Genomic DNA, 25,855 nt, shown 5'->3' with positions numbered 1-25,855 from the left:
CCAGCACCCCGAGGGACACACTGAAAAACAGAAATGGGACCCAAACATTCCCATTCCTCTGCTTCCGAGCTCCATCATCTCTGGTGGCATCACCRCAGGTGCTTCTCTCACCTGAGTATTCTGTTCTGGCTTCTGTATCACTTTGTACCACAAACATGGCAGGGGCTGCTGAGGCAAAGCTCTGCTTTTCTGCCCATTCCTTGCATTGATCCAGCAACCGATGCACAGGCTCTTTCCCCCTTATTTTATTTAGCAATAACAATTTAGGATTTTGAACAGCAAGAGCAGGACACACACCCTGCAGAAAAAGCAGGGAAAAACATCCCTGTTGCTTAAATCAACGAAACCAGCSCTGCTGCAGGACTTCCTTCTTCCCTGTCCCTGGTGCTCCCAGCTGTAGAATAAGGGAGGGAACAACAAAAATGCTGAAAACGGGGAAGAGCAGGATTATTTGCTCCGAGACGGATCCTGCCGTAGGTACCAGGAGCTTGTCTCCTCCCCTGTGAGTTTAACCCCACCCTCTCTTTTTTTATGCTCTGGGCTATTTTGGGCAGGCAGCGAGGGCTGCGGCTCTGACAGATGAGGATACTGTACCAGAGCACAGCAGCACTTGTTGCTCTGAAGAACTACCGTAACAGTGRCTGCTCCTCTGCTGCCTGCTTTTTCTTAATTATTATTAATTTAATAACCTGCAAACTTGTTTACTCTGCTGCTTTCGAGCTTTATCATTACAAATGATGTTTTAAGAGCTTTGTGAGAGTGATTCAGAAGGGAAACTCACACGCYGTGCAGTTGAAACCTCCTTTTGCCACTTAATAGCAAGAGATCAGCTGGTAGCTTTGGGGGTGAAAAATGACAGACTCTGTTGCTGCTAATGGGGATGGAAAGGACCCTGAAATTGAGCTCTTTGTGAAGGTAAGTTGCGCTGTGAACTGGACACTGGTGTGACTCTCGGATCGGCTCAGCTTCTACTGAATAATCAAACTTTAATTTTCTGGCGCTGAGCGGAAGCGGTGCTTTGACAGCCTGTTATCTTTTGCACACACGCTCACTCTGCTTTCTTCTTCGTGACATTAGAATTAGGTAATGTTGTGGAGGGAGAGTCAGAGTTCCTGTGTTTTATTGTTAATTCTCTCCTCGTGAGTTTGTTCTGTTATTCTTAGCCTGCTGCCTGCAATGTACTGTGTCCTAACTTTAGACTTGAGGCTGTAGACTTCAGGTTTTGCTTTATGAATCCTGACTATCTTTTCCATTTTTGGGAAGAGCTGAGGGCTGCCAGGGTTTGGTACCTTTGCAGAGGCTTTCAGGTCTGAAATGCTGATGGATCATAAAACAATAAGGATTGAGATAGGCTGGCAGTCTTCTGATTATTTACTGCAATACTTGCTTTTTTTTTCTAAACCAGTAAAAGATAAATCAGATTTTACTCTCGGTTTCCTCAGCCCTGAAGCTCATTGCGATCTTATAGAAGAGCAACTGARAACAGAAACCAATTTAATGAAAATATAGAAAAATGAATACACCTGTTATGTGGTTGKGTTTCAGAATGTTTCAAGTTGTGARYRACTGTTGGTCTTGGGCTGTGAAAAACTTACCCTCAAAATCATTGGCACAGTTGAAACTTATGACAAATACAACCTTATTAATAGCAAACTTTGTGCAAACTCTGTCTCAATGAGGAGCTCAGATTTTTTTGATGCTCAGAGAGTTTTAAAGCCTCTACAGCCATTGAGGCTGAAATCCCCTATGTCCATGTAAAATCATGGAATCACAGAATGGTTTGGGTTGGAAGGAACCTTAAAAATCACCTTGTTCCAATCCCCCTGCCATGGGGAGGGGCATCTTCCACTAGACCTGGTTGCYTAAAACCTTGTCCAGCCTGAACACTTGCAGGTGTTTGGTCTTGCTGAGTTTGAACTACCCCTGTAAATCCTTAAGATTGTTATTAATACGTAGGAGTTACCTCAGACCCTTTGCAAACAGAGCCATGAATGATTAGGAAAGCAGATTCCAACCCCTCCCTTCTGTCAAGATKAGGGTATGTAATTGCTTTGTACTCCCTGACAGATATTTTGGGCTGTAAGTTGAAATGTCAGCCACATCTGTGATGTGTATACATCACACATGTTCCTTCACACATCTTCCAAAACCAGTCAGTTCAGGTGCAGCTGCTCTGACTGAGCCAGCAGTGAGGTGTTCTTTTTCCTAGCAAACAGATTTGACAAGAATTTCAGGTTTGTAAGTGCTCTGTGGACCCTTTGTACAGAGAGATTAATATACTAAAATGGACCAGCGTGAGTCCATATAGCCAAATATCTCACCTCTTACAAGTTGTTTCTACCAAATTGAGTTTAATAGAGATGTTTGTGGGCTAAAAAATAGGTTGGTGAGGTTGTTGGGCACTCTGTCATYAGTCAAATGTGTGCTGGAATGGAAATCTGTTGCTGCTGATTTGTTTTAGTGCTCGCACTATTTCACCGAGGCTGATACGGATGTTTGTGATATGTGGTTCTTTGACTGCATCAGCTGTTAAAGTGAAGGTCATTGCCCAGATTCATTGTGTGAAGCTCCAGATCCATAAGATATTGGGAAAAATGAGCACTGAATTAAACCAAAMCTTGCCACAACCTGAAGATTTATAACTCCAGAAAGAACATTTTTAGTAATGTGACTTCCTGCATAATGCATATTGCAGAATTGCATAGAGACTCACATAAAACTCAGAGCTGGAGCAAAAGAATTAATTGGTATCTTCCTGGAGACTTTCCATTTAGGTTGAAAAATTGTAATTCTTGATGTTTTGGAAAGGTGCCATTAATTTAATTAAAAGTTTAAAAGGTTGTATAGTAAAGCATGTAACCAGACTATTAAATTACATATCTCAGAAGTTCAAAAATAAAAAAGAGAAGAACATCCAAAGGAGAGACAAGCTGAAAGCTGAAAAATAGGACCATGTAAGAGAATAATGGGCAGGTAAAGGGCAGGTAAAAACTTTTCTGGAAGATGACTTTGCAAATAATAGGATATTAGTAAGGGGAGATAAACAGGGAGGCTGATCAGGAGACATGCTGCTAAGGGGAATATTCTTACTCTATTTTAAGGCTGGAAAGAAGAGAAAAGTGGAAGCTTCTGTAGGACCATGAGATACTGGGACRAGCAGCAAATATAAATATATTGGACCACACTTGAGGCAAGCTCTAAAAGCAGGGGATGTTKGGATCAATGAGAAATTCCTCATTTGATTTTTGTAGAGCTAATACTTCAGCCTAGGAAAAGCATTCTATCCTGCATCCTTGAATGAACACACAGAAAACACAGAGAAAGAACAGTGAGAAAATATAGGGCAGTAGATGTGGCCTGGTGGAAACTATATCTTCYACAAGCCCAAATAAACCAGAAAGGGCTGTTTTTCAGCAGCCACAGTGTCTSTAATAAAAGCATTTTCTGTCTCAGGTTAAAAAAAGAAAGGTGTTACACAATTGCTCTATTTCCCTTTTCTGTTTATCAGCCAGGAGTGCAGGAGCCTCTGACAGACAAGCAGAGAGCGGGGTTGTAACCAAAAGAGCTGCTCTGTAACCTAATGCAGGTTGGCTCAGGATCTCCTGAGCCTCACAGACGGGCTGGGCACTGCCAGGACACARCTGAGCTGCGGTGGCAGGGACAGGTTAAGTGGTTATCACACCTATTTGTTATCATCCCCATTGATTTCACTCTTTTTCTAACGGTGCCCTAACCTGTATCTGTGAGGTATTTCTTTTTAAAGAAGTGTTTTTTCTTGCAAGGTGCTTAAAGGAGAGCAAACCCCCCCAAATCTGGGGCAGAATACAAGGAGAGTGATGGTGGGAGTGCTGAGGTCTGGAGATGGTACTGCCTTGATCAGAGGTGCAGCTTGTGCAAGCAGGCCTTTGGTGAAYGCTGAAACTCTCCAGCAGCAATTCCCTCTCTAAACTTGTTTGACAGGGAATTGGAGGAGGCTGCCAGAGAGAAAAGTTTGATGCGTGAGASGCTTGTGGCAGCAGCTCTGGGGAAGTGAACATCAGGAGGTAGTGCTTGCTCTGTGCTTAACCCAGCTTGCTGTAATTCAGGCAAATTTCTATCCTTTGTGTGCTGGAGAAGCAAAATGCTTCTGTATAAGTGACGTGACACCTTGTTGAAAGGTACATTTAGCTTTTCTTGGCAGTCTTGCACCTGTATACATGAAAATTACTAAACTGAAGTATTGCTCTTTTTACATGAAGTAATACAATTAAAATTCCTAAGGGAGGACCACAGAATATTGATGGCTTCTTTCTGTTTGCAATGGAAATGGTGTTTGGATGTACATTCCTTGCCTTTCAGGATTAGAGCAGTACCTAATATCTAGAAAAGTTAATTTGAAGGGAGATCTGTTGTACCTGTGGTAAACGAAACATGATGCAAAGAAGACTGCATTACTCAGAATGAGTGCAATCTAGAAAGCAAACAAAGCCCATAAGTGGACCAAAGTACATTTCATTTTAAAAAATCTTCCTTCTTTGGAAGCACTCTATATCAAGATGTTTCGTAATCCATATTTTTGATAATGAAAAAATGGTGATATCATGGTAGCAGGAGAATGTGTGGTAAACTGGAGGCAGCTCCTTCTAGGAGTTATTGTTGTGGCATTGATGAATTAATTTTAAGGATTGATGTCCTGGGCTGCACTGAAATCAGTGGGATGAGCCAGTCAAGAGAGGTGATTCTGCCCCTCTACTCCACCTTTTGAGACCCCACCTSCACTGCTGCATCCAGCTCTGGGGTCTGAAGCAAAATAAATATGTGAACCCATAGGARTGAGTCCAGAAGAGGCCACTAAGTTGATCACAGGGCTGGAACACCTCTCCTATGAGACAGCTCGGAGAAGAGAAGGCTCCAGGAAAACCTTGTAGAAYCTTCCAGTACCTAAAGGGGGCTAGAGTGGGATCTTCCACAAGGGCACATGGGATAAAGGGAAATGGCTTTAAGCTAAAGGAGAGTAGGTTGTTACTAGATATCAGGAAGAGATTCTGTACTCTAAGGGTGGTGAGACATTGGGACAGGTTGCCCAAAGTTGTGAATCCCTGGCAGTGTTCAAAGCCAGGCTGGATGGGGCTCTGAGCAGCCTGGAGTAGTGGAAGGTGTCCCTGCCCATGGTAGGGGGCTTGAATGAGATGATCTTTAWGGTCCCTTCCAACCCAGGCCATTTTAGGATTAGATGAGTAAGAGCTTTTGMTTGAAATGTGTAAGGCTTTACTCACAGGTTTACCCACCACCCCTCTAGGGAAAATGTGAAAGTGCTGCAAATGTACAAACCAAAAGAGACCTCTYAAAGGCCTTGAGCTTCCACAATCACTACTTCAGACATTTAACATGTCCCTGTCTGACAGCTGACTGGGTTTGTTCGGATTCTGTGTAAAAGTGATGGCAAGATTTTACATCAAAATTAGTATTGCTGAATGAATGGGTCAGTCAGAGAGCCTGACTGCCAGGACAGAGCAGTTATCAACAAGTGTGCTCCATCAATGTCCCGGGAGCTGCTGCTCTCAGGAAGGTGTTACTACCCCTCTTTTGGACACAAATATCCCAGAATTTTTTTTTCAGAGGTGCAAGTTGTTTTTCTTTTAAAATATGGGGTTTTTTGGGGTACATTTTCTAGATTTTTTTCTTAAAAAAGTTATTTCTGCTGAAAGGTGATTTCAGATCAACCTTGGTTTGGATTTTGGTGAAGTCACATAGCCTTAGAGGAAGATATAAATAAAAAAGTTGCACCTATTATAAGCAATTGTCCCACACTATTAAGATTTTTTGTCATTTTAATGTAAGAGAGTCACTTTGATAAGAAAACAGATTTCAGTTTCAGAATTTCAGGGTTATCACAACCMATACTGGCTTTGCAAACCTTGAGAGATAACTTGACAGGAACCTTTTAACCCTTTAGAACAAGATAAGCTCTGTGGTGTGTTTGATTCATTGACTCCCCTCAAAAAGTTTTTTTTTTATTGATGAGTAGAAATCAGAATCAGATCTGGAKGGCTCTAAAAGTTCATTTCTGTTTCTTGAGAGGCGTGGGTATTATGACCTCAGCTTGGCTTTCACACAAAGTCATTCCTATGTTTAGCTAAACTTTCTAGATAAAGAGGAAATAACAAAGATAAAAAAAAGCACAAGGAAGAATAATGTTACTGAAACATCTGGTCCAACCTGTCTGGTGCTCCAAGACTGACAATAGCATTTTTTTGTTGCCAAGCCTTTCACATTTCGAGGGAGCCACAACCACCATGGTACAGTGTGTGCAGTCTCTGACACTTTGCAGCTGTCACCCTGGTGGTGGTATGAGCACAAAGATTATTGTGTATCTTGAATTTTTACCTTTTGSAGCTGCCAAGCAGGTGATGGGCACCATGGTCTGTGTCTCTTCAAACTTCTTTTGGTGAGGCAGTGCATGATCAGAAGCCTGRGTCTCTTCCTCCTGGGCACTGGCTTTGTGCTTTGGTATTAAGGTTACAAAACTTACAAGGCTTACCAGTAGTCTGGAAAYCAGGGAGGAAAATAATTTTACTAGGTTTGTTTAAACATCTGTAACTGAGTTTCATAGGTTCCGTGCAAGAGAGCTCAAGTATTTCAGTGTAATGGTTCTGCTAAGATCTTGTCAAATCAGGAGTGACAAATCAATAACAACTCYACTTCTGGCCCACTTAAATCAGGGAAATGCTGCCTGGACTGATAGTTGCTTCTCTAGTATTTTTATTAAGCATTTTCAATAAAGTAATTAAAAAAGTATAGAAAAACATCCATCTTGTGAAGGGTTAATTTTGCTTTAAGATTATGTTGCTAAAAGAGAATAATTCTATAAATTGYCAAATAGCTGCCTAGCAAATGTTTTAAAATTGAGAGTTGCTAGTTTTTCCTTGTGATGAAGAAAAACAATACTTTGAAGAAGCTTTAGCCTGAGTTTTACTACGCAGCATCCGTGTGTCTGTTCTGTCTCTGAGCATTTGCAGGTGTTGTTTTGCATCAAGACAAGTGCTTTGTTGGTGGGAATATTAGAGACAGGCAGTAAATAGTTTAAGCAGGCCAAGTTTATAAAATCACTTGGCAGAGATATATTCATTATCCCTGCCACCTTGAACCTAGTCTGGAATGCTTTTAGGATTTCTTGGGAAACTGGGTCTCAAGTTAAGAAGGGATTTCCAKCTGTGTCTCCTGCCTAAATTAATGGTTTAATCGATAGTTTATGGTTAAAGGWGAATGACACCCTCATCTGCCATGGTTTGGGGGTTTTCCTCTATAAATGGCTGTGACCATTTGCTTTTCATTAAACTTGGTGGCATTGATACATATATGTATCAAAACATCTGATTAAAATGAAACACATTCSAGTGCTTTGTTGAATATGCATAATTTCTTTAAATGCCTTTATAAATTGTATCTGTTCAAATAAATAAGAATTCAGAAACATTCAGCTTGGGTCATATTCTATGGCCACAAAAGCAAGTAAGTTTTGTACTTCTGAGTTCAGTGGCAGCAGAACTAGCCAGCCTTATTTGAAATCTTGTTTGAGCTCCACTTGCTAACTCCTTYCTTTTTTCCATCTTTTCTGAGCCAYGTAGTCAAATTGGGTAAATACCATGTTTTAATTTTACCACAAAGAACTGGTGATATTTGTAATTACTATTGCTTGTTCTTAGAAATAGTCACTGGTGTACTTTGGGTGCTCTATGTTTAGCTGCAGGTTGCTCTTTTTCCATCTCTGGCAGCTCACATCTCATCAGACTCACAGGTTGTTGTGTCATGGCTCAGTGATGACAGTGAAGCTCCCGTAAGTGTCCTCAGGAAACTTTTATTGGCAATACATGGCTCTGCTGAGGCTAATCCAGAACAGCAAATGTCACTGGGATCGTTTGACATAACTTCCCAAAAATACACGGGGATCCTTTCCAAGAGAGCCAGCAGGAAGTACGTCTGCCCGTGCTCCTGGATTTAATGTTGGTATCAATTCACCTGCCTGTGTCAAATAGAATTTCATGGAAGGCTGTGTAAAGATTGTTTAGGAGAACATACTGATCATTACAGCAACAATATCACTTATGTCTTGTGTGGGACATAATTCTTCAAAATGTGGCAGATACCAGCAAAATAACCCCAGCAGTGCTGCAAAGAGGTAACAGAAACATTATTTTATTGGTTGTATTTCCATTTTTCAGCTAAGAGCTCTGGAATTTTTCAAATTACTTCTTTTTAACAGAGTCAGGTAGGTGTTAAAGGGCTGTGACTTAATGTGTTAGATTTATACATGAATAACAGAAAGTTTGAATTATAAATTTCTTTTATTTCAGCAAAGGCTGACACAAAATCAGGGAGAATGAGTTGGAATAAGGAAGGGTTTGTTTTTGTGCTAGATTCAATCTATAAATCTTACATGAAGCAGGAAATCAGAGCAGGTACCTGAAGTGCTATAGTAGGTACTTTGTAAATAGCTTGAAGTGATTTGTTTGATGCAGTAGAATTTCAAGTGGAAATTTCCTTGTTCCCTTTCCTTCCTTCTCTCTTGTTTGCCCCATTGGTTTGCACTTCTGTTTTGCTGACATGCAGTAAAACTGATCTGGATGGGGTAATAGTGATATATATCTACATCTGGAGCTATGAGTTAAAAAATCTGTTTTTGTATGTCTGAGGAGTTTAATTAGCATCATGGATTCCTGGCATGCTTTTTTATATTAAACTTGGAAATTATTACAGTGGAACAGAAGTAATTCAAACTGTATCCAGCTGTGTTTTACAGTTCCAAAGCCAGTAATTTTATCTAATAATACCTAAGGGTAGAACTTGATTGCATTTACAACATGTCATTGCTGTTTGTTATATAACTTGATTGCCAGTACACACGTAAATGTAGAACGATTGAGTCCATAGGATTTTTTCTCTGACTCTCCTAAATGTAATGATTCTTTGTAAATGAGTATTATTCTCACTCTCTCAAGAATAATTTCATGACTTACGTTTTAGAGTGTTTATGATTTTACCCTTATATAAGTATCACTTTTTAAGTGGTGGTGTTCACTGGCTGAAGTGATCTTCCATGATATTACACAGAATCACCTTTGATTCAGTGGCTCTGATGCACCACGGAATTTTCATGTGTAGAGTGTCACAAGAGGAGATGATCTCAGAAAAGAGACKGAAGCACAAAACACCTGAGATACAGTTCTCTAACACAGCATAGCAAAGCTTTGCCATGTTAAAATGGCCCCAGTGTTGTCAAAAAAAACAAATCAACTTTTTTTTCAGCTTTCCATTCTATGATCAAATCAGCACTTCAGCACTTTATCTTAACAGAAAACAGCAGCACAGCTCCCACCATTCAAACCCTCTCATTTTTATGATTTTTTCTAATCAAACTGTGAAAAGGTCCTGCAATGCAAATTTTRCATTTTGGAAATGCTTGACATTTGCAATACATGTCAAGCTCAGTAATATTCCCAGGTTTCAACCCAAATTCTTGGCAGGCTTTCTTTACTTTTGTGCTTTTYTACCTCTTTCAGTGACCCAAGGCAAGTTTTTCATGCTCCCCTCACCTTGATAAAATGCTGATACCACTCTTCCTCTAGTGCCAAGTTTGTGCAGATGTTTTGCATCTTCTGTAGGACCAACTTCTCTGCTTTTCCTTCTTCTTACACATTCAAACTCTAATTTTATTTGAGTCTTACAATCCCCATGATTTCTGTGTTGGTCCCCAAAGTAGYCTGGCTACTTCTAAAGAGGTATTGTGTATCTGTAACACAGGTACTTCTCCATTTTTTTTTTTCCTCTGTGCACCTGATTTCCAAAAGATGTTAAAATAGCTTCTTTTTATGTATTTCTGGCAAGCCTTCATAAAACTGAATTACAACATTAATTGAAATGCATTTCAGGGKGTTTGTTGTATTAATTTATTAATGCATCTGTAGGTCAGTAGGAGTTGAAGCTGTCCCTGCTATTAAGCTACTCTGCCATAAAGGACATTGTATGAAGGGTGAAGGTGCTCAGATAGTGACAAGTGAAAATTTGCTCTTCTAAATCCTCATTTTGATACTAATTTTGTGTGCAGTGCAGATGACAGAAGCCCATGGCATTTACCTTTATATATTTGCTGCAAAATGTTGAATGTTCAAGACCTGATACTCAAGGCTGAAACTGATTTTCATTTACTTTACATTCTATAAAACTTGCAAAGATTTTATATGAGAATACTAATTTTTTTCCACTACTTTATGTAACTAAGGCTGAAAAAAAGCCATTTCTTGATTTTTTTTTTCCCCTTCTCTTGTGTTTTATGGAATCATAGAATAGTTTTGGTTGGAAGGGACCTTAAAGCTCATATAATTCCCACTCCCCTTCAAACAAATACCTTCCACCTTCCACTTTCCTCTAGATGAGGTTTTTCAGAGACCCATCCAGCCTGGCCTTTAATAGTTTGAAGAAAGGAACATCCACAATTTCTCTGGCCAATCTTTTTGTTTCCTCTGGTCTAAGAAAAAAATATCATGACTCAGTTCACCATTCACCAGTATGTCAGGTGTTAAAACTTCTTTATGATTCTGGGAATGGGGTTTATGCACAGAGGAAATTTGCTTGATTGAAGTATGGCTTTAGTTTCTGTTTCTCTTAACCATGAAGATGCCAAAGCAGATACAATTTTTTTGAACTTCTGCTGCTATTAAAGACATGTAAGTGTAATACTCTTCTGCTTGGAGAAGGGCTCATCCCTTCCAAAGAGTGTGCTGCTGCAGGCTCACAGTGGAGCCCAAAGCATGACGAGCTAACCCTTGTATGCTTCATCTCAGAAAACATCTGACAGCAGAGTCCAGCAATTGTCTGTAATTCAGAAAAGGCTGTTAGCATCTGTTTTAAATGTTAAGCACTTGGATTTTTTTGGTGAAAGTGTTGATTTTTGGTTTTTTAAATAGCTATTAGTAAAACACAGGGTGATGCTAGAAGTTTTCCAACCTGACTAGACGCTGATAGCAATTAAGCATCCTTAGATCCCAGTTCTGCAAAGGAGGCTGTACAGGCTGCTCCATGCTTTGGCAGCCACTGCTGAACATGATTTTCTTCACAAAGCCCATTCCCTGATATTAAAAAAAAAAAAAAAAAAAAAAAAAAAACACCCAAATGCCTTTTTATAGAAATTCTGAAGCACTGTGAAGTCACGGTCAGCACCTTCCAGGTGCAGAAGCTGAGAATCTGTGGCCTTGTGCAAGGACAGCCAGCAATAAATTCATCTTGGTCCTGTGCTTTGTCCTTTACTCATAGCTCTGGTGTCTTTGGGGTTTTGTACAGCACTCAGCATGACTGATTCAGTAGCCACACAGGTTTAGTAATTCACAGTAAACAGCCCAATAACAAACACACAATCATACTAGTCACAGCTATGCATTTTTWYTTTTTTTGCCATTGCTATTAGGGAGAGGCCAAGGTTTAGATTGTCTTTTGGCTGTCTATTTTAAACACAAACAAAGCTAATGTGTTTTAAGACATTGGAAAAGAAGTAGATAGGAATAATTTTAAGKCTTAAAAATTGCTTAAGATTGCCATCCTGAAGGCAATCTTTCTCCTTTAATCAAAAGAGCAAACATCACTTGACTGCAATATTAAATATATCTGTGGGGGCTTTTTAGTACAGTGGTAACAAGTATTGCAAGACAGAATCACAGAATAGTTTGATTTGGAAGGGACTTAAGGGAAAGGGATTTGATTGGTTTGATTTGGAAGGGACTTTGTTTACTTCCAATCCCTCTGCCATGGGCAGGGACACCTTCCACCAGACCAGGTTGCTCCAAGTCCCATCCAACCTGGCCTTGATCCCTTCCAGAGATGGAGAATTTACAACTTCTCTGTGCAACATATTAATAGTTAAGGTCAAATGTCATCATGTTAGGAGTAGACTTAATAGTAACTATAAAGGTGATTGATTACCTATTGGAACGAACYACCCAAGAAGTCATACCTTCCCTGCCTCTGTCTCACATCAAGACTAGATATGCTGTAATGAAGCACACAGACTCAGGGACAATAAAGGAATAAACAGGCAAGAAAATATGCAAACTAGCAGGGCATTGCAATGGAGGAGGYCTTGACAAACCAGAGCTGGGCTTGGTTCCAGTAGAGAAGGAATCTTTGATTTCTGTGTCTGTGAACGACAGCACAAACTTGGTTGAGGCTGATCTGGCAGAAATGATGCTGAGAGGCTGCTTACGTGTCCTGGGTGTGATAAGGGATTGTGATTAATTCAGGTGGTGGTTAAATATGAGATTGCTTATCTTATATGCTTATCATATTTGGGGCAGACTTTGGAAGAGCCTCCAAGGGCTGAATAGATGTGTGCTGTGTCAGTACAGGTCAGACCTTGAAGATGACACGAGGAAGAGCTAAGGTGGGAGATACAAGAGTGAATTCCCTTTCTTTCTGTCATTGCCTAAGTTGTGCCACAATTTTGTGCCTTGGCTTCATTTCCTATGAAACATTTGCTYCAACATCCATTTTCATATCTGTGTAGTCCAGTAGCATGTCCAGCTAAAAATGTACCCCTTCCTTTTCCTTTATATAGATGAGTGACTGTAAAAGCTACTCGGGCATTGTGGATTTACTCCTGACAAAATACTGAATTAATTCTCAGGTTGAGCTGGTGCTTCTCTGAATTGCCAAGCTTGTCCTCCCTGTGGCATTTTAACACCCAAATAAACACCCTGAACCTTGACATGCAGGACACACAGCTTGTGTTGTGCATGCTGCTGCATGCCTGTACCTGTGTATTGTCCCAAACAAGTGGAAATCAGRGAAACCAGCCCCGATGGATCATCGCTATTGTTGCTGGTGTTTTTCTAGATTGTGACTCGATTTGTGTGGGTCAACAGGCACGYTGTGTTACTGCTTTCCTTTTGCTTTTAGCTGCTGAATGGGCAACTTCAAACAGATGCAATGCATAACATGGGGGAAAATTATTTTCTTTCACTGCCCTGTGTTTTGTGAYGAGCCATTGCTGCTGATTCAGTGTGCAACTGGAAATCTGTTTTGTTTGTTTATTTTATTTATAGTATTTTTAAAAAAGCTCTTCCTGAATGAAGAGGGATCAAATCACGGAATATTCTTGTAGGTTCTAGGTTCTCTCAGAATGGCAGTTTCAGTTGTTTTTCTGTGCTCAGTTCTTTTTAAGCCCAGGACATGCCAAGAGGATCCAGTGCACCAACCCCCTTAATAATTAAAATTATTTTCAGTCTTCAGTTAGGATTTGGTTCACTTTAATCCACTTTTTGTTTCTGAGTGTTGACTCACCCATGCAGTTTGACAAGGAATTCTATTCTGCCTTGATTCAGTGAGTTGCCATTTCTTGTACCAAGATACTCTAAATTTGAATTTTTGATTGTTTCTGAGTCTTGCAGTTAAGGGCTAGATCTAGTCCTAGGTCTGGGTCTTGTTTGAGGTTCAAAAATGATATTTTCTCTGCATTAGGCACTGAGTACTCACCCTGCTCCAAGATGTAGCCATTAGGAGYTCCTCAGAGCGCAGGGATGTAATCTTCTGTTACATCTTTCAATTCCATATTTACAAATCTTGAGTTACATATTTCTCTAAACACTCCATAAGTCTCTCATATTCAGTCTCTAATAAAGCAGGTGAACATGGGTGTGGGAAGACTTGTTTCAGTGTGGGAAGTATCCATTGCCCATCCTGTCTCAGCAGCACGATGATCTGTGTTTGTGGGAACATCTCATTCTCTCACTGAGCATGATCTCTGCTCGATGGCCTCATGATTCAGTTTATCTCAAAAGAGATGATTCAACAACAACAATAAAAATAATAATAATAAATGTTAAAAATTAAAAATGCTGACTGTAGACAGCTCTTCAGGTCCAACCTTGAAGAGCTGGGGAAGGATATGACCAAGAAGAGAACTTTAAAGAAGTTACATAACTTCTTAGAAGTTAGACAATTTTTAATAAAGTTTTATAAACTTTGTAAGCTTTATAGAGTTATAATTAGTCCCATGACATCTCTTTCACTCTGGGCACCAAGGATTATGAATTTTTTAACTTATTTAAAAAAATTGAATATTTATTAAACATGTATTTAAAGCCATATCCATGATCTTTGAAAGTAAGTGCAGTGTTATTATTAATCACCTTGTGCCATGATGCCAGAAAGAGGGATTTTGTACTAACAAATGTTTGGCTTTTCATTAGAAGTGTGATATTGTAAGATTTCTCTTATTTTTTATTTTTAAAAGACCGCCTACGCGTGCTTGACTTTTTACAATTAAAAAAAAAAAATCTCCATTTTAGAGAGAACTGTAAGTAAAGATGAAAAAATAGCTAATTCTTGAGATCTGATTCAGGCCTTGAGGGAATTGTGTCTAGCTGTATAAAAATGTATAGAAAATGTTCAGAAATTTTCCTGCCAAATGCTGGTTTCTCAATTACCTGATTAACCTGGATTGTCTCCAGAGAAGGCGGCACCTTCTTTTGAACTTAACAATAAATGGGTAAGGAGATTTAGAGGGCATGACCCTCATGTCACACTCCATTTCCACTGTATCAAAAAGGATTTAATTTGAATAAAGCAGCTGGGTGACAATGTCAGAGAAGCAGAGGCTGGGGGCAGATCACAGTGTTGCTGTCACCAGCTTTTGGTAAAGGCCAGGGAAGGGGCGCATGGCTGAAAGGTGAGKGGCATAAAATGAAAACAAATCAACAAAGTGGTATTTTTTTTGTGGTAGAGAGAGAGTGAGAAACAGATATTTGGGAAGAAGGCTGCTGATTGCTCCTGAGACAGGTWTGAGAGGAAAGAACAGGCTGGAGGAGTTTTGCTGTACAGCCATTCTGGGGCCCATTGCTGGGCTTTTTGGACAGTGCTCCACTTGGAGCATGAGGGATTTAGGAGTGGTCAAAGATCCCAGAAATAAAAAGGACAGGAAGAGGTAAAGAGGTGCTTGGGAAAGTTCAAWGATATTGTTAAGATTATTTTTAAAGTTAAAAAAAGTATTAATTATTTTAATATATAGCAATTATTAAATTTAATCAAACTTTGGGTTTGGTTTCTTTTCATGCTGCCTRAGAGGATAAAATGAAATTAGAGGAAATTCAGTCAGAGCATCAAGTCAAAATTTGTTTTGAGATAATTGTCAAAACTGTTCTGTATGGAAAGTTTTAAAAGCATTTCAAACTGGCCCAAACAGTACTACTGAGTAAACAAGAAATGTGTTCCAAACTCCTCTCATTGATCTGTTTTTTTCTATTTGCAATATTTATCATACATTATTTTCAGAAGCCCATGCTGCAAAAAAAAAAAAATTTGTAAATTCTACATTTACTAATACACACACTTATTCAAAATTTCTCAGTAGCTTTTGAAAAGCATCACTGTTTATTTTCTCCAGCATTTGATGTTGAACACACAAGTTGTTTTGCTTTTAGGTGAGTCCCAAGGAACATTTACTTGCTGTTTGTGTTTATGTCTTAGATTCTTGYTTTCACTGCAGGTATTTACATTTATAAACTCAGAACTTGCTCTCTGTTTTGTGTTTAATGAAATATTCAGAGAGAGTGGCATCAAAAAAGAGTGCCTGGTAGTGCAGCACCCCTCTATTGGCTACATACGAGTGCATGTCTGTGTAGATGATCAGATGAACAAATACAGGAGTAAGAGTACATAAAAAGTGAAAAAAAAAACAAAAAAACCCCTAAATACTAAACTCTGTAATTATTTCTCTGTGAGTAGCTGGAAACCAGAAAATTTATTCATATGGCATTTTTATTCTCGGGGCATTAAGGCTGAGTCCAAATGCCAGTAATATTTTATTGACAGTGAGTTTATTGGAGGGATTGTGGGTTGTGCTGGGGAGCCTCACCAAGATGCAAACATCAAAGCAGTGATGGKTTTGGGCCTGTGGTTTGCTGCTCCTTTGCAGCACAGCTTGATYTGCTCTCGGTGAAAGTCACAATCATCACATCTGGGAGTGGAGCATCTCCCATGCCCTCGACAGAGCTGTGAGCTCTGGAGATGCATAAGGAGAGAGGGAGGAAGACTTGGTCCTGCCCACTGTGGGACACCCCCTGAGGGCTGCCAATGGCTCATTTAACTCACTCAAAGTCTCTGATGAATGGCGTTTTTATGATGTTAATAAGATACAAAACGAGACCCCTGAGGGTACATTATGGGGTTGGCTGATGTGGTAAATGCCCCTATCAGCAAYACCCACCATCCAGACCTTCATTTGCAGTGCCTGCAAAAGACTCTCTTTTCTAATGCTGCAAATAAAGTCATGGAATTTCAATAAATAATTCAGCTCTGGATCTTATTTCGGGTTCAGCATTAACTTTCAGCACCTGGCTGCTGTTATTATTTGTTAGTCTGATACGATGCTTAGAGGCATGGAAATTTGGCTGCAATTCACCAACATTTGCAGAATATGCTGTATGACCAGATTGCCATCCCTGGCTCAGAGATTTTTAACAGACGTGCAAATTCCAGATGTGCCAGATTTAATTCTTACAAGAAAAACTGCGTGCAGGATTCTGGTACTGTAATGGGAGCTCTGCATTGAGCCTTGTTTGGAGAAACAACTCCTGTATTTGCACCTGATCTCCACTAGAAACAGGAATAATTTGGCTATAATTTGCATTGCCTATGATACCTTTTGACAATGATCTATTTCTCATTTTGTTTTCTGCAGCTGCCCTGGGGGGATTTTTTTTTAACATCTAATTAGCTCTCAGTATATCTAATCATCAATATCTGAAAGTATTAAAATATGTTCTTTGTGAATAGATAAATAAGAGTATTCACAAATTCTTTCTTCAGAACACATAAACCCACTTGYAGTTTTAATCATTTATTAGGAAGGAACTAGTGAATCCAAAGTATGACTGCTTTCACTGAAGCCAGTGGAAGATTTACCATTAGTGGGAATATTTTGTGTGAATACTGGCTGTTATGAAATTACTTAAGGTATATTATCASTGAATCATAGAATAATCYGAGTTRGAAGGGACATTTAAAAGTTATATATTCTGACTCCCTTACAATRATCAGGGACATCTTTAACKAGATCMGGTTGCTYAGAGCTCTSYCCAGCCTGACCTTGAAGGTTTCCAGGGATGGGGCATCCWCCACCTACTCTGTTAGAATATAACACATTAATGGTGTGGCACCTAAAGGCAAAACCCATAATGAGATCCTGCAGGCGTGAAATTACAAAATGAAAGAGCTGCATTATGGATATACAGAGCATGAAAAGCCAGTAGTATCAATATCTTACAGGACAAGATCCTTCCAATACCTGAAAGGAGCTGACAAAAAAGATGGAGAGAAAATATTTACAGGAGCCTGGAGTGACCGGATGAGGGGGAATGGCTTCAAATGGACAGAGAAGAGGTTCAGATTGGATATTTGGAAGATGTTTTTCCCTGTGAGGGTGGTGAGACACTGGCACAGGTTGCTCAGAGAAGCTGTGGCTTCCCCATCCCTGGAAGTGTCCAAGGCCAGGTTGGACAGGGCTTGGAGCAACCTGGGATAGTGAAAGGTGTCTCTGCCCATGGCAGGGGTCAGAAASAGAAGATCTTTAAGGTCCCTTACAATCAGAACCATTATGATTCTATTATTTGTCTTTAAATAAAGAATGTGTGACTTTATTGTTCCAAGTCCTTACCTCGTCCTATAAGATACACCATTGTATCCAAAACAACCAATCATCTCTATTGACTTTTTACTAAAATTGTGATGATTTTCTGAATACTGCTGTGTCCTGACTCCCCAAATCCTGTCTGTAAGGCTCCTTCCAATACTTAAACCCTTAAAATGGGAGGTTGACTTCCCTGGCAGCGAGAGCTGCTCYCTGCAATACAAACTGGGAACGCTAGAGGGGATTTTACTACCACTCTATTTCAGGCGTGTGCCTCTCCCGAAAACCCTTCCAAAACATATGTTCTAGTTCAGCCACAAGATGTTGGCTGCAGGCTGAGCGAAATCTATGTTTGTATGATTCAAAAGGTCAGGAAAGATTATAATAATTGTCCCTTTTGGCCATGAAACCTCTGAGTGAAATTCTGGTCCCGGGCAAAATTGCCATTGATTTCACTGGGGCCAGACTTCATCCCGTGCAGGTCAGAGGGAAGCAAAAGTCTGTGGCACCAAGCACCCAACAGAGACAGCAGGAGCAGCTTTATTGTCAGAGTCACTAACATATACTGTAAGAAAGGATTTTTTTTAAATATGTGCCTCCTCTCTGCTCTGCAGCAGGATGAAATAAATCAGGAACAGTTTTACCAACTTCTTTTGATTTCTTCAAAGCCTCCACTAAATGCAGATTACACAACCTCCTTAGAAAGCCTGCTTTGTGTTTCATTAGTCCTATAATTACACTCGTTTTTCCCCTCCTAAATCTTTATTGTTGCAAATTGAGCAAAATACTTAATCCCTTCCTCTGTGGGGAGGAATAACAATGGATCATCATCCTCTTTGGAAAGGAGCCTTGTACATGCTTGAGGACTGTTATGTTGTAGTAGAACAACACATTATCCTGTTGCTGTCGGCTGTAGGTGCACAGACTGATGATTCATATTGTTTGTGATTTACGTAAAACCTCCCTCTCTTCGCCCTCACCAGCTATTCCCCATCCTGCATTTTGTTTTTCTCACATCTTCCACCTTGAGGTTTGTTTTACTGAATTTCATATAAGTGATTTCAGACACTTTGTTCCAACTTCYTAGCATCACTTTGCGTCTACTCCTCTCCTGGGAAATCCCAGTAACCTCTCTGTGCTTGTTGTTGTCAGGAAATTTTGTAAGGTTCTGTCTGTTCCTTCCTCCATTTTGCTAATGGAAGCATTAAATATGACTCATCTTGTCACAGACCTTTGYGGTACCTCTATTTGTTATGTGTTGATGCACTAACAGAAAACTTGATTATTGCTGCTCCATAACTATTTTTTCAGCTACTCGTACAAACACTTTGCAGAGGTTTCATACAGGTCCTGTTTCCCTGTTTTGTAAATGAAAATACTGTCTGGATCTGATGTCATAAACCTTACAGAGGTCAGCTTCTGGGTACCTGCTGCTTCCTTCGTACCCAAAGTGCTGGGAACCCTGGCAGAGAACAAAATTTGCTTGGGTTAATTAATGTCTTTTGTTCCTAATATGTCCATATTGTCATTTTTATCAACTTTAGATTTCCATGTGCACTTGTAAGTTACTGTTACTCATTGGTTCCAGTATCTTTCTATATATTAAGCTTGTGTATCTTCCATTTCCTGATTCTTTTCTTGTTCCTGTGGTGTCTCATTCACAATGAATTATTGATGGGTCCCCAAAAAGCAAAGCTTTTAAAAGCTGTTCTCTGAGGTTGCCTCCASTGGCTGATGTGGGTACCCAGGATCCTGTGCCAGTGATGGGAGCACAATTGCTTTATTAGATTGAAAAAGGCTCAGGAATAAGGGTAAAGGATGATTGTTGTTTGTCCATCAAGCCAAGAATGAAACACCTGTATTTTCAGTCTACTATGTGCTGAAGCACAGGAACTTTTTGCACAATCTGCTATCAAGAATGGCAATTTTTGGTTTTGAAGAATTTTAAGATTGTGCTCTAAAATGCTCTAAGTCTAAAATCCCCATTTAAAAACATTCACAACATTATTGAAAAGAGGCTGTGGTGGGTTTTCTGTGAGACGCGGAACTACAATAGTAATTTTAAAAGGAAATTTTGGCTGCTTCATGGGTTGCTGGGCAGCCAAGAGCTCTGCTGGGATTTAATGGCTTTGTATGGTCCCAGCACCCTGCCTGTCCTCAGGGGCTGGCCAAAGACCACAACTCCAGATGCATTCCCATGGGGATATGGCCGAAGTCTTTGTGCATCTCCATCAGGTATTTGTCGAATTCCAAGTGAACTCCTGTAAGAATATTCTTTCAATGGAGATTTTATTTTTCAACACTCCTAATTTTTTTCCTAATTGCTCAAGAAGTTCACAATCAGTGTTACTTCCCTCTTACAGGGGCTTTTAAAATCAGCTTTTCATTTTGGGTGGCTTGTGGCTTGATTTGCCAAGTGTAGAGTTGATACTTGTGAGAAATCAACTGCCTTCAAATTGTTTCACAGGATCTAAAACTTCTGGCCACTCTGGAAATGTCAGCCTGCATTTATCACCCATCCTTTAGACTGTRTTTTGATGACATTCAAAGTACATCAATTAAAGACATGCTCTATGTGATTTCTTCCTGCAGCGTTGGTGGTACTTAATGAYTCTCACTCTTCTGGGGTCTTTTCCCTAATAAAAATCCTGTTAAAGTAGATCCTGGTGTTCAGAAATTCCTCACAGCAGAGAGGCTGGAATATGGGCTCTTGGAAAAAAAAAAAGTTGATACAAAACTTATACACATATATACATATATATATATATACATATATATATATATTTGTATATATTTGGTGTAGATATATTGTATATTTGTATATATTTGTTATAGATCCCTCTACCTCTGATTATCTGATATTAATTTCTTATTAGGTTGACCACATGCAAAGCTAAGTAACAGATCTACAAATATAAATGAGAACAAAATAAAATCATGTTCTAGGTTGTCAGATCAGTCTGTGCCCTTCTACTCTGCTGATATTTGTCAAGTCATGGAACTTTAGAAGAAAGCAGAAGAGGTGATGGAATAACATGGAATAATTTCCATGTGATGAGACCATTCACCTGTGCCTAGTGTGTAGTTTTCTAAATTCAAACTTCAGAGAAYTGATTTGAGTTCTCAGACATAGAAAAGTTTATTTCAGAGCAAAACTTATTTAATGCAAGAGCAAATACAATGGCCAGTGGCTCCAACRAAGCCCTTGAGGCAACTGAGACCCATTTGTGCAGGTTGATCCCTGTGCATTCAGTTCTTCTGCTCCCAGGACCACAGCAGATGTGGCAGACGAATATGATCTTTAACTGTGAATATCCTAATCCATCATGAAAGGATTCTCTGGAAGTAGCCAACCTATGGGACTAATCCCTTCCTGCCCATGCTGCCCCTTGCATGGATATAAAAWGTTGAAAAATCGTGATTTACCAAACCTAGAGACAATATTTGTCATGTGCTAACTACATGATACCCCCCAGGGGTCTCCAATCTGTAATTCCATCTCCTGAAAGTCCTGAGTGTCTCAAGCATACAAATGCATCTCTTCCAAAGCTGCAGAGATCTGAGAAGTGCAGTGACAGCTCCTTGGAGGTCCTCAGCCCTGCTGATGTGCTGCTCAGCTGGTTTGAACCCGGTGTGAGGAGCCAGCTCCTCTCAAATTGGCCAGCAGTGCAGACCCAGTTTAGCTTATGTGAATCTGAAGTATATGCCTGTATGTAATGCCAAGCTTGGACAGCATTTTGGCTGCCTTTTGGAGAGCTGGCTGAAGAGTCTCACCACTTCCTTTTTGTTTTGTTACTGCCCTGACAGTCTTTCAGGCAAATGCTCTATTTTTGTTTGACATGTATGCACATGGTCCATTTCCATATGTGTTGTGTGCTTAGGAATATATTCCTGCTCTATCTTGCCTTCCCTTGGACRGCTCTACCCACAGCTTCTCCTAGCAAAATGAAATCTCAGGAAAAGTCCAAWGAAGTTAAAATGCTGCACAGCAAATTTATTGTTGTTTTTATAGGCCCCTGCTCAGGAAARTACTTAAGTATGTGCTTAAGTCCTATTGAAATCAACAGGACTTAAGAACATGCTTAAAGTCAAGCATATACTTCCTCTGAACTGGGATGTATTTCAGCACATGCTTAAATGCTTTCCTGAACCAGAGCCACAGTCAACAAGAGTGTCCTATGACACCCAGGGCTTGTGTGACAAGATTTACTTCTTACTTGAGACCTACCAGTTCTGCTCGATGAATGTACGGTGCTTAATTTGCCTCTCCGTTGGTGGCACTCCAAAAAACTCACTGGCTTTTGCATTTGGACAAGAAGTTGGGAAAGAAAGGAAGGCAAGAAAATGGAAAAAAAAATATTCCTTACTAAAGCAATACCTTGGCATGTCTGATCTCATGTTGCAACTYCTGATTTTTGCCTGCAATGGAGATTTGTGCTATTGTGTRTGTGGTATAATTACTAAGACAGATTTTTTTTTTTCCTAATGGCACAATTAATAGGATATTTCCTGGCCTGTTCTGCATTTTGAGTGGGATTTTCACTTCTCCTTTGGGTTCTGAGCGTAAGAAGAGTAAGTGTCAAAAGGCAGGAGCTTTCCCAGTTTTAAAAGAGAGAGGGTGTAACCATGTGTAATGTGAGTCTCAATTTTGATTGTAGAGATGATGAAATAAAATCCTCCTTAATCCTTACTGGGAAACACTGAGGTGAATTAGTCTGTTTGTTTTTGTTAACTTGTTATAATCCTTTTGTGAAAGAAATGTGTTGTAGTATCATCAAAAATATCTCCCTGCTTTACCCCAAAAGGCTAACAGAGCCCTGGACCATGTGCAGAGTGACCTCAATGCAGCGAAAAATGAAAGGAGAAGGAGAATAGACAAAACCAAATATATTATTTGCCTGGAAAAACACAGTGCTTTGCCATATGCAATTCTTTCCAGCACTGCCATTTTTGAGCTAGATGCTTAGTCATTATTAATGATGGTGTATTTCTTCAAAATTCTGTATTTTGGGAAATAATTTTGCCTTTTCTTCCCCTCTTAAGGTTAGTTAAAATAATATACAGTAGTCTGTGTGTATTGGAGTCCCTGTGCATGTACCAGTTGGAGTATTTTTGGAATATGTGAGGAAGCTTGTTCCAGTTATTTCATTTATAGCAAAGTATAAACTTGAACTTGAGAAGAGGTCCCTGTTCACATTGGTCAGCTGTGCTGTGCTGTGGTTGGAGGCTTTTGATGCTGCCATGACTTCACAAAAATACTTGACACAAGTTCATAAAATCACTGAGACCATTTGTTCTCCCTCCCAAAACCTCCTTAATTTTGTTAATTGATAAGGTGTCCACGCAGCCCCCACTTGTGCACACAAAGGTCGTTAAGGCTTAATTAATTCACTAAAAATAGCTGAACTATTTAAGGAGGAGCACCTTATAATTAAKAAAGGAGAACATGTTGTTCATTCTTGTCATTACTCAGATAGAGTAAAGCAGCTGGTATGGCTTTTCCTGGTGTGATTATACTGAGTTCCAGGGCAGGACCTTGTATGAAGGACAGAAACAGCTGGAGATGAAGTAGAAAAGCATACTTTTTGAGTAGGTAAACTAATAAAGTTATGTTTGTGGGAAGCACTGGGAGCAGAAAGTGATGTTTCCAAGATGAAGAAAAGTAAGTCTCTAGAAATTCAGCCTCCACAAACCCCAGACTTTACTGTTACTGGGGTCCACATTCATCCCCTTTAAATTCAGACACTCGGTGGATTCAAAGTGAAAGGTGGACAGATTGATCTTTCAGATGTGCATCTTGGCCTTGCCTGGACAGGAAACTTTCCCTTGGGCACCTAAGTCAAACTTTAGTGGAGTGAGTAGTGACTGGCCAAAGAATCTCGCCCAGCAAATCCTCAGATCTGTTCTACTTCTCCACAGTCACTATTGAAATTTGCCTTTTCAGGTCCAGCTCTTCTCTACTGGGAATGCATTTTAACAACTCTATCTCCTTTATCCAAGTGCTCACAAAGCCTCACAGTCCCTAGCTGCARCCTGTTAATCAGAATTGTCAGAACTGTCCCTACTTGCCATCATTATATCAGAAATATCCAATATTACTGGCAGGGAGAGTGCATATATCACCAACTTGCTCTGTTTTATAAGTGCTCCATCACTTTTACTGTGTTTCAGGGAAACTTCATGAGAAAGCTTTTTTGAATCGACAGCAGGGTGAAATGGTGTTTCTCCAGCTTGTCAATAATTTGTTCTTTTCTTTCCATTCACTGCTTGAGTTCTTGATCTTGATGAAGGTATTATTTAATTGCTGCCTTTCTGAGTCCTTACTCTTGGACAGATATGTAATAGGTTGGTATTTAGRCACTACTGGAGTGCTTTAAGAAAGCTGTTTTCCTTTGAAGCTCAGAGTGACTAAGCCAGGGAAGTTTTCTTTCTCATCTCCTCCTGGTGGTTAATAGACTTCACAAGGGATCTCAAAACACTCTGATAAGCCTTTGAAGTTGTTACCTACTAAGGTTTTGCTCTTTCTGAGTGCTGAACATCGAATTACTGACTGCTGTTAGAAGCAATGAAAAGGATTCACAAAACTGACGGAGCCTTGCCTACAATTTCCACAGAAAAAGAGCTGAATATAATGGATAAATTGTGTTGCTGGGGAGATTTTGATTCTGTTCCCTCCTCTGTCACCAGTCTGCCTTGTGATTTGTGGTAGTATTTTCAGTTATGCCAGTCACATGAGATCAAAACCCATGAGTCAGTCTCCACCCAAATCATGAGCCTGGCTTCCAGATCCTGAAGCTTTGAACAGAGATCATACCGTACTTTTTCTTTGGTTTATCTTTTGTTTTTGGAATTTCCTCTGCCTATTCCCAGTGTGTCTCTAGCAATTTATGTTTCCYATTGCTTTGGAAGTGTTGAGTAGGAGTTTTGACCATTTGGGGCTGTTGGAGGCCTTGTTTGACCTACGCAATTTTATTTTTGATCACCAAGTGAATCTCATTTGTTCCAGATTTCACATCTTTCTCCTTTGYCCAATGACTTCTGCATCCCTTAGCCTCACACAACCCATCCCTCCTGTTTCTTCCTTATCATAGTCATTCTTCCAGGCACACGGTGTAACTCTTGGGGTGTCCTGTGCTAAGAGCTGGACTCAATGATCCTTGTGGATTGTTTCCAACTCAGCAGATTCTGTGGTTCTGTCATTCTGTAAATCTGTGGATTTGTGGTTCCATGAATCAGCTGCTCTGTTCCCCCTTTAGTCTTCTGGTCTGGAGATGGTTTTTCACCATTCCCTTGAAGGGTAGAGAATGTATAAGAAGATTCAGGTTTGGGTAACCTTTAACCTTTGCTTAAGGATATACAATTGGAGAGAGTAGAGAAATGGTGTTCCTGTGTCTTTCCCGAAAAAGATTGAATTTTGATTTTTGACTAAGGTGGTGAAAAAAGCAAGGGGAAATTTGGTGTCATATTGCTGTTTGCTCCCTTAGYATTTRCCTCTGTTCAGGARGGGTAAGGTGTCAAAATCTCCTRGCRATGGTTYAACGAGCTAAATCCAAATTAGAAAWCGTGACTTTGCAGTAATTATGCCATGCACTCTGGTGGTGCCTTTTATTYCCATGGTGGCATTGTTGCTGTTGCCATGAAATTTGCAGAACACAGCTAACAATTTAGTTCATAAAATTCTGCAGAACTAGGCTACTCACGCCTCAGGTAGATGGGAAATGCATCTTCTTTTGCTCATCCTCACGCCCTACCACTCTTTCACCCACATTGTTGGCTGCTCCTTGCTTATCCCCAATGTGCCAGACATTTTACAAGCCCATAATTTCAAGCAAAACTGCAGCCAAACTGTTCTCCCCTATATCCAAGTACCTCTAGAGTCTGAGTGCTTGAAGCTGAATCTGAACCCAGAACAACACTCTTTACACAGCTCTAAACTTTGCAACAGTTGTCTCCAAGCCTTGAATTCACACTCTCCCCATAGTYTGGTGACAGGAAATGTGGAGTTTGTTTTTAAACCCAGAATAATCAAAAGCTGCATTCAACACATGAGAAAGATTCTTGATGCCCACCAGAAAATCATTTGGTTGAACATTGCTTAGGCAAGGCCTGAATTTATACCAACTGGACGTGTCTCAAAATGTTTCTAGTTGTTCTGGGGATGTTTCACAGAGCTGCAATAATTAGAAGGGATATGTTCTTTAA

The 25,855-nt window shown here is 39.9% G+C and overlaps 1 protein-coding gene across 1 annotated transcript in view; it reads left to right on the top strand.

The window, feature by feature from the left end:
- Window positions 1-578: 578 nt before the first annotated feature.
- Window positions 579-25,855, top strand: part of CLIC5 (chloride intracellular channel 5) — a 51,639-nt gene continuing 26,362 nt past the window's right edge. The window contains exon 1 of the mRNA XM_057375451.1: window positions 579-915. Coding sequence (XP_057231434.1) covers window positions 853-915 — 63 coding nt within the window. The 5' untranslated portion in view covers window positions 579-852. The remainder of the gene's footprint in view (window positions 916-25,855) is intronic.

Source organism: Malurus melanocephalus, unplaced genomic scaffold (genome assembly GCF_030028575.1).
Source record: "Malurus melanocephalus ecotype Western Australia unplaced genomic scaffold, MMel_1.1 scaffold_249, whole genome shotgun sequence".
Classification (NCBI taxonomy): domain Eukaryota; kingdom Metazoa; phylum Chordata; class Aves; order Passeriformes; family Maluridae; genus Malurus; species Malurus melanocephalus.
Note: the sequence above shows the minus strand (reverse complement) of the source record. Positions and strands in the feature narration are given on the sequence as shown.